The sequence below is a fragment of the Terrapene carolina genome, unplaced genomic scaffold (genome assembly GCF_002925995.2).
Source record: "Terrapene carolina triunguis isolate 2854851 unplaced genomic scaffold, T_m_triunguis-2.0 Scaffold130, whole genome shotgun sequence".
In the NCBI taxonomy this organism is placed as follows: Eukaryota; Metazoa; Chordata; order Testudines; family Emydidae; genus Terrapene; species Terrapene triunguis.
The window spans coordinates 11,798,951-11,807,725 of record NW_020664481.1 but is presented as its reverse complement, the minus strand read 5'-3'; the positions used below and the strand labels follow the sequence as shown (position 1 = coordinate 11,807,725).

At 43.8% G+C, this 8,775-nt stretch overlaps 1 protein-coding gene across 2 annotated transcripts in view; it reads right to left on the bottom strand.

The window, feature by feature from the left end:
* Positions 1–294: 294 nt before the first annotated feature.
* The window catches only part of PMEPA1 (prostate transmembrane protein, androgen induced 1), a 64,427-nt gene continuing 55,946 nt past the window's right edge, over positions 295–8,775 (bottom strand). The window contains exons 2-4 of one of the 2 annotated variants that reach the window (XM_024201706.1): positions 7,973–8,127; positions 953–1,006; positions 295–849 (exon numbers count right to left, since the gene is read on the bottom strand). In XM_024201706.1, coding sequence (XP_024057474.1) covers positions 301–849; positions 953–1,006; positions 7,973–8,127 — 758 coding nt within the window. In that variant the 3' untranslated portion in view covers positions 295–300. The remainder of the gene's footprint in view (positions 850–952; positions 1,007–7,972; positions 8,128–8,775) is intronic. The other variant, XM_024201707.1, reaches the window with a different exon arrangement.

The window sequence follows — 8,775 nt, the reverse complement described above, 5'->3', positions numbered from 1 at the left end:
AAAAAAGCATCCACACACACAGCTCAACTAGAAACAACAACAACAACAACAACAAAAAATGAAGGACTACGGTTGATTCTTTTTTTTTTTTTTCCTTTTTAAACTTCTAATGCAGCTCAATAAAGAAATTGTTTTTGCAAGCTTTCTTGGCTTGTGCATTCAGACCAGACATAACAAGTAAATATTATACACAGAGTGGTGGGAAAGGGCTTCTTATTTTTTGCTCGTCTTCCCCAACTCTTTCTTTTTTTTCTTTTAATGAGAAGTGCAGAGTGTTCTTACTTTCGTGTTTGATTTTTTTTAAAAGGGGTGCCCTTTTTGTTTCTCTTTATCTTTGTTCCATGCGGTTGTGCTCTCAAGGCCATTGATTTGCGAATGGTGGAGTCTACTGCCCTCCAGTATCGAGGGCATGCCATTGTTGTTCTGCTGGTGCTGGAAAAACGTAGATCCTGGATAGTGACCTATCACCTCACTGTAGGTCGGCGGCGGTCCTTCCATTCTACCATTGCTTCCATAGCAGGTCGCGCTGATGCCAGAGTTACTGCTGGGTGGGCAAGGCCCTCCAAACACTGAGTTATCTATCAAGTCACTATCGAAGATGGTTCTATTGGGAGGGGCCCGGACCGATTCTCTGTTTAGTTCCATTTGCTGCTCTGGATCTCTGAGTTGTAGTGTGCAGGGTCCCTGGTAAGGGGGTGGCTCCTCTCCATCTGATAGGGAGATGGTGGGTGGGAGGTCAATCTCGTGTTGCATGTAGGGGTATGTTGGCTGGAATCTATTAAAACGGTCCCTCTGCAAAAAGGATGGAACTGATAGTCTGTCTGTGGGTCTTGGAGTGTAGATTTGCTGCTGAAGATAAGGGAGAGAGAGTGAGTTTTGGAACATTTCAGCCTCTATCATAGTCCGCATGTAAACAGATGAGGTTATTATACAATACCAGCCTTGTCCTCACCTCTGTTACTCCATTTCCTGACACTGTGCTTTCTGAAGGCCACAGACTTCCTTCCTACATTGGAAAGAATAAGAGGAGAATTGAGAATCATACCTGTCCAGCCAGAGTCTAAACTGCCAAATATTTTCAAAGGAATTCTACCAAGTTACATTCTGGGCCAGAACATCAGCTGGAGTAAATCGATGTAGCTCCAGTCAGTGGAGCCACATAATTTACAAGAGCGAAGTATATAGTCATAGGTCTTAAAAACAGTCAATATTCTTACCTGCATTATTAAGAGCATTAGATTATTAACACTGAAAGAATTCTCAGAATCTAATTTTCATCATTTATGCTGTCTATTTTTTTTTCATCTCACTTACAGCTTGAATTGGACAGTGGAAACAACACCGGTGTTACTCTCGCTTTCATCTGAATTGTTTTTTAATTTTGCTTTTTTGGTCAGTTTCACTTTTTGGTGCTCAGGCATGAGTAGCCTTATCTGTGTTCAAGCATTGGCCCCAGCCCTGCAATTAGATCCCAGTGTCACCAACCTCAGGCATTCAAAAATCAGGAGCCAAGCCCAAAAAACACCAAGATTCACTTAAAATTAATTTTTTTTAAAGTTTCCTTATTTGCTTCTGCAATTAGAGCCTTTATCGTTCACATTTTCAAACTTTTCTCTGAAACTATAAGGGCTAGAAATGTACCTTTTCTTTTAATAGGAGATTTGTATATAGTAACAACTATACTCCAGCATCTGGTGGCTTTAGAAAAAAATCACCAAATATAGTAAGACTCAGGATAAAATTGCAGTAGTGGCAACACTGAATCACGTGGGTGAACTCTCGTGCCAAAGTGGCTCTAATTTTGTGGGTTTTTAAATAATGAAAACATCTCTGTTAATATTAGGTAGGAGGAAAATTAACTTATCCAACAGGGCATTCTGAATTAGAGGACTCCCATCCACTTGCACAACCTTTGTCTCTCTCTCTCTCTCTCTCTATTTCCCCCAATTTTCGAAAAATATATTTTGTGGCATTGCATGTGATGCCGGATACTTCAAGAATCCAATCAAGTACTTGCTTTTGAAGCTCAATTTCTGCACACAAACCTCAAGGCAGTTCTGTTATCAGTGGAAGAAAAACAGGGATTTATATTCTTTTCACTTCTCTGTGGTTTTTAGGGAGTCTCTCCTTGAAATGCAAGAGGTTAAGTATTATGACAACCACATACTTTGGAGTTAAAGATAATGGATCTATAATTTTAGTTTCATACCACATATCTATGCAGCTGAAATGTCTGATAGTTGTGAACAATGCAATATTTTATAGGGAGTTTTGAGACTTTAATATGTAACTGTCTATACAGGCACTGACTGTTTAGTCTATTTAATTGCATATGGCTTCCTTTGCCGACATGAAGTGATGTTCTGTAAGGATATTCTATGGTAAAATTCCCTCAATATCCAAAGCCACAAAGAGCACTTGCACCCATCACAGACTGAAATCCTGTCTGGAAACAAAACAAAAACACAACCCCCCAAAACCTCCGCAAAAGGGACTCAAAATAATTAATACCAAAGAACTTTTGAATCACTGGAAACATCTAGCGTAAATCAATGGAACCACTGAAATCGAGGGAGCTATGCCAACTTACATCAGGTAAAGATCTGGCTCTTTGTACCAAATACCTCTCTAAAGGAGGCATGGGATTATGTTGTATGGCTAGGCAAGGAACGCAACAGAAGAGATACTACGATATGAGGATACTGCTCAGAAGTGAATACAGAGCCAACATATGGCTTTGAGACATTCACTGTGGCAGTACGCATGGATTAAAACTTTGCTGGCTTGGAGGTATGTTTGATGACTGTTTGTTACCTCGATTAAAAGGAATCGGAACCAAAGGGCAGCAGAGGGAATCACTTTGAAACATTTAAGTGTTTACTTTGCAATGTCCTCATGGCAAACTTCCTGAGCAGCTAGTGCCTCCCTGCCTTCTGCTAGATGTTTTATATTTAACTTAGCAGTGGGCAGTGCCATTGCAATATCCCATCTGCTTTTCCATTTCCCCTGCAGTGATGTCAACCTGTTTCCACACGGGCGGCTGCTCTGCAGCAGGAAGGATAGTGCTTTCCCCAAGGCAGAGGGAAGAACGCCAGGCCACTAGATAGGATTCTGGGTTTTGCACTGTATAAGGCAGCTCTCACAAGGGGAAGTGAAATATTGTTAAGTGAATTAAGTTACTTTCAAAGCTTCCCTCCCCGTGGAATCCTCACCTCCCAACCCCCCTGCCGTATCCAGGCAGTAAGCTCTTTGTAGTAGTCACTGTACAATGGGGGTCCACGACCAGGGCTCCCAGGTGCTACCAAGATACAAAAAAATAATAATCACAAGTGGATGGTGCCCAAGAGGAACTAGAACAGCATTAAAATGGAACAACCAGAAATCTAAGCAGTGAAGGAGCGGGAGGCTGCGAAGTTCAGATCTAGATCCAAAGTCTGAAGTGGTTTGATTTGGGATTTTGGTTCTAATTCGTTCTATTTAAGCTTTTTTAGGGCCTGATCCTGCAAACAACTGACTTACCCCAATGAAATTAAGGATGTGCTAAAATGTTGCAGGACTGGGGCCTTGTACAGTACCCGTCATTATGGTGCCCGAGCAGCAGCTTACGTCTCATCTCTAAATATAGAGAGGAAAATAAAAAGCAGGCCAGGAAAGCAGCAGCCAGAGGTGTGCAAAGTTTGTGGGCTGAAATATTAATCATGATTTTATTTTCTTTTTTTCAAAAGGCATCAGTCTCCTGGCCATGGGAGTGCTCTAATGCCAATCCTAAGCATTGCAAAATCACCCCTCCACCCTCCCACCAAAATCACAACCAAAACCACACAAACCATGACATTGGCTTAAGATTTTCAAAATATTACATTGGGAGTTGTTATTATTTGGCTTTCTAACTTTTGAGCACTTAGGGATCATGAGTTTTCAAGCTTCCCTCTGCATGCATGATGGCTAGAAACCTACTTTTTATTTCTTAAAAAGCGGAGATTGCGGTGTTTATACAGGACTCCACGATCTAGGGCTTAAAGAAAAAAACTGCAAGACTCTCCATACAATTGTGTGAGACTATAACAATCTGAAAGTTATTGATTTAAGAATTCTATCCATCTATTTACACGGCTGCCCATCAGTGGAGTAGTATCCGAGTACCTTCCATGTAAAATCAAAGGGTAATAGCAATAGTGATGCGTTTTGGGAGTTAACGCTGTGCTTGGAGAAGGGTTTCTGATTTTGATTTCCTTTTCCGGGGAGTCAGAAGGGCTTTAGTAGTAGAAGGGGGTATCTGTATTTTGAGTATCATTCTTATGGTGGGAAAGGCTGTTTCAAAAGGAAGGTTTTGCAGTGTTTCCTAGAGACAGTCAGACTCTGGAGAAATGAAGGTATCGGTGACAGGCAGAGAAGGCAACAGAGAAATATGGTGCCAGCAGTAGTCATATTAAAAACATTTGGGGGGCAATTGCAAGGCTTTCTTCTTTTAATTGCAAATGTTAAGAAGCAAAACAGTGTGGGCTCTAATGCAGATCTTAAATAAAAGAAAAAATGTAACCCAAGCAATAGGCCACTTGAGAACTTCAGTAGATGGAAAGTGCATGTCTCCAGTGGGCTTCGCTGGGCATGAAAAAGTTTGCCTTTAAAAAAAGAACTCAGTGTGCTCTGTGGATTGGCAAACCACTATCTAGTTCAATACAGAGAATGTGCAGGGATGACAGGCAGCAACTGATGTTGGAACATTGTTTTCTACAGGAAAAAAAAATCATACTGTGCTGAATCTTAAATAGGCCACTTTTAAAATCTTTATTATGATTGATCCTTGTGTAATGAGCTTCCTGTTTAGCACACTAGGGGGCTTTTCTGTCCTTACAGGAGTGCTCACAGCATGCCAGTAACTAAAGTAGTGTGTGGCTGTGAGTTAATTACACTGTATGGGGTGGGGGTGAAGCTTTCCTCTGGGGGGATGGGGAGGAAGGAAACCAAGACATGATTCATAATTAAAAATAAAAGATAATGTAGCTTTTGATCTATGGAGCTAATTTGTGTTACAAAAGTATTCCTTCGGTGGTAAATTCAAACAGGCTCTGAAAGTATTGTACACAATGCAAGCGGCATTGAACTGGCATAGTGTAAACCTGCCAGGAGATTACCTTGGTTTTGCACTGCTTCCCTCCTTCCCCAAGCCCATGAGCAGGGCCGGCTTTAGGCCAATTCCACCAATTCCCCTGAATCGGGCCCCGCGCCTAAGAGGGCCCCGCGCCCAGTGGCAGGGCTGCCGGGGTGGGGGCAAGTGGCCGAGAATCCCTTCCCTGGCTAGAGGCTCCTTTTAATTTTTACTCACCCGGCGGCGCTCCGGGTCTTCGGCGGCACTTCGGCGGCGGGTCCTTCACTCACTCCGGGTCTTCGGCAGCACTTTGGCAGCAGGTCCTTCAGTGCCGCCAAAGACCCGGAGCGAGTGAAGGACCCACCGCCGAAGACTAGGAGCGCCGCCTGGTGAGTACAAGCCCCACGTGTTTTTTTACATTTTTTTTTTAGTCATCCCTGCCGGGGCCCCGTCGAAACTGTTCGAATTGGGCCCCGCACTTCCTAAAGCCGGCCCTGCCCATGAGGTTCCACTTCCAAAGAGCCCTCAAAGACCATAGAGAACTGCACCACCTTTCTGTCCTGTGGGAGGTTTTAGCAGATTGCTTTAGGCATAACACAAGAATGAATCGGAACCTTGCACACCTCGGCACGTAAGCCCCTAAATGCAGGCTGGTTCATCAACAGCCGGCACCTTAGATCAGAGACAGAATCTGAGGGCTCACCACACCTCATTCCAGTTCACTTCTCTTGCCTGGTTTAAATAACAACTTGTTCATTCCCTCACTCCTTGGAGACACATTCCATCCACATCAGACTAAATGAAGGGTCCTTTAACTGAACTGCATGATTTCACAGTTGAGGGTGTCTCTCACTTTGGCAAGAAGCCCTTGTCAAGGGGCCTCAGCTATCTCTGAGTATTTCATGCGAAAGTGAGAGGGCATCTGTGGGATGAGGATGGTTTGCATTCTTCAGGACATTAAACGAATACTGGACAGCGTCGCCAGATGCCATGTTACTATGTGCTTTGGGCACTTCAATAGGTGCCATAGGGAGGACTTACTAGAACTCACTCTTTTGAATGTCAAGTTTCCTGTTTTCAAAGGGATAGCTCTGTTTGATTCTATATTGTAGGAAACACTGGATACATGGGAATGGTGCACCATACATGACAAACTAAACACCTGTCGGTGCTTTTGATTTATAGTGGAAACCTGTGAATGGGGAAAAAGTGACTTGTATTTCGGGACATTCATTTTTATTTTCTGCCTATGGAAACTCCTGAACAGTTTCAAATGGATGAAGTATTCTTCCTCACTTCCTGTCCCAAACCGTTGAGCAGGGCTGCTATGTACTGACTCCTACACCAGTGGTAGTTTGAAAGGTTCTTATTGTTAAAGAGCTTTGGGATCCTTCAGGATACAATGAAATATATGAATGCAAGTTATTGCTGCACTAAATGGTACACCTCTACCCTGATATAAACGTGGTCCTCGGGAGCCAAAAATCCCTACCGCGTTATAGGTGAAACCCTGTTATATCGGGGTAGCGGCGGCAGGGCTCCAGCGGTGATTTAAAGAGCCCGGGGCTCCGGCCGCAGGGAACCCCTGGCCCTTTAAATCACCACCCGAGCCCCGCTGCCGGAGCCCCGGGTAGCGGCGGCAGGGCTCCGACGGTGATTTAAAGGGCCCGGGGCTCCCCACACCAGCCAGAGCTCCGAGCCCTTTAAATTGCCAGCCGAGCCCCGCTGCCGCTGCTCCGGGGTAATGGTGGCAGGGCTCCAGCGGTGATTTAAAGGGCCCGGGGCTCCCCGCAGCAGCCGGAGCCCCGGGCCCTTTAAAGCACCGCCCGAGCCCCGCTGCCAGAGCCCCGGGGTTACCGTGCTATATGCGAACCCGTGTTATATCGGGTCACGTTATATCGGGATAGAGGTGTAGATCAAACAAAGTAGTGGAAAATCACACGCTCAGCCGCCAAGAAAAATAAAGATTCTGTTTCTTTTCTATGTAGGTTTTTAGAATGTGCTCATCACCATAGTGTTTGAACATCTTCCAGTTGTGCATTAAGCAACGTGACTAATATCTGTCATGATATTGGAATGGATTTTGATTGAATTCATGTCAACACTACAATTAAAAGAATTTTATTTCCTCTTCGTTCGAAAGAAGCAGGAAGCTTAAATTGCACCATGAACTTTTCAGGCATTATTTCAGGGAGAATTCACTTTATTAGACTGTTTTCTACACTACAATAATGGGACAACAAAAACCCAACAACATTGCACTTCTAGTGGTAATAATGCAGCTTTTGGAACACTACTACAGAACACCCTAGTAAATTCTGTATGATATTTGCACCCTCATCTCTAAACAACAGTATAGTTTAGGACTCTCTGGCCAATGCAACACCCAAAGGACCGCTGTATTTTGGGGTTTTGAGAGTTAATAACCGTGAATCCCATCCAGGTATTTATAACTGGTGTTTTCAGATTCAGGGGGATACAAGAATACCCCCCTCATGCCATGCTGTGGTTCCCCCTTTGAATAACATCAGGCCAGTTAGTTGGCATTGGCATACATATTCACAGTTGCAAGTCTGGAGGTTACAGAGCATAAAAAGGCTGCTGTGTTTGCGCTCATGAAAGTGCCCAACTTCTGACATGTTGTGGTTTTGTTCTCAAGACACAGGATGCTAACCTGAAGTTTCTACACAAAATCCTGCAAGACCCCAACCACCTGAAAGATTCAGCTGTTTGGAAGGTGCCTGTTTGTAGGGTTCTAAATGGCACATGCACTTTACTAGATGGGCAAATGCAATCAAACTGGACTCCTTCCACTTTTAACGTTTCACAAGCTTCTGACCATCTGGCCAGCAATGCGCACACAGAGATGGTGGAGTTACTTACTGAAGATAGATTCTCATCTCTCCTTCTCCCTTGACTGTGCCGGTTGATGAAGGATCGTGCAGAGAGTTTGTAGTGGTTCAGCAGACATGTGATAACGACCACCATCACCATCATCACCACCACGATTATGATTATCTGTACAAACTCCAACTCCGCTGCAAGAGACACAGACATGCATTTTGAGCCACCTTAGAAAGCAGCATGAAATACAGCACAAGAAATCCTAGGCTGAGTTCAGCCATACAGCTAGTGGAGTTTCACAGCTGAATTGTTTCCATGAATGTTTCAAGCTCTCAGACACAAAAGTTCTCTGCAAGCTTCCAGTCAAGCAACATAGAAAAGGGAAATGACCGGCAGCAAGGAATAACAGCCCTCATCCATAATAGACGAGGGACTGTCTTTAAACGTGATCTGCAAAGAGAAAATTATTCTAAATCATACCTAGATGTCGGCTTTATCGGCTTGAGTTGCGAGGCTAGAGTCCAGAGACCAAGTTTCTCAAAATCTCAAAATCTCCCAGGGAGCTGGGTTCAGGCCTATCTCTACCAGAAACATTTGCTAGATGCCTCCACTAATCAGGCTGTCAAAGTTTTATTTTTGTGCTGAATGCCCCGTCATCCCATTTAATGAAGGGACGCCTCAAATACTTCTGGTCTTAAATAAACAAATTTAAAAACTGAGTTCGGTTTTGCAGTACACTTAATATTTACATAGCCTTATTCAGCTGAGGATCTTGTCTTAAATTAGGCCTTGTGAGCTGGGTGAGTATTATCCCTGGTTTGTAAATGGAGACCTGCTCAAGG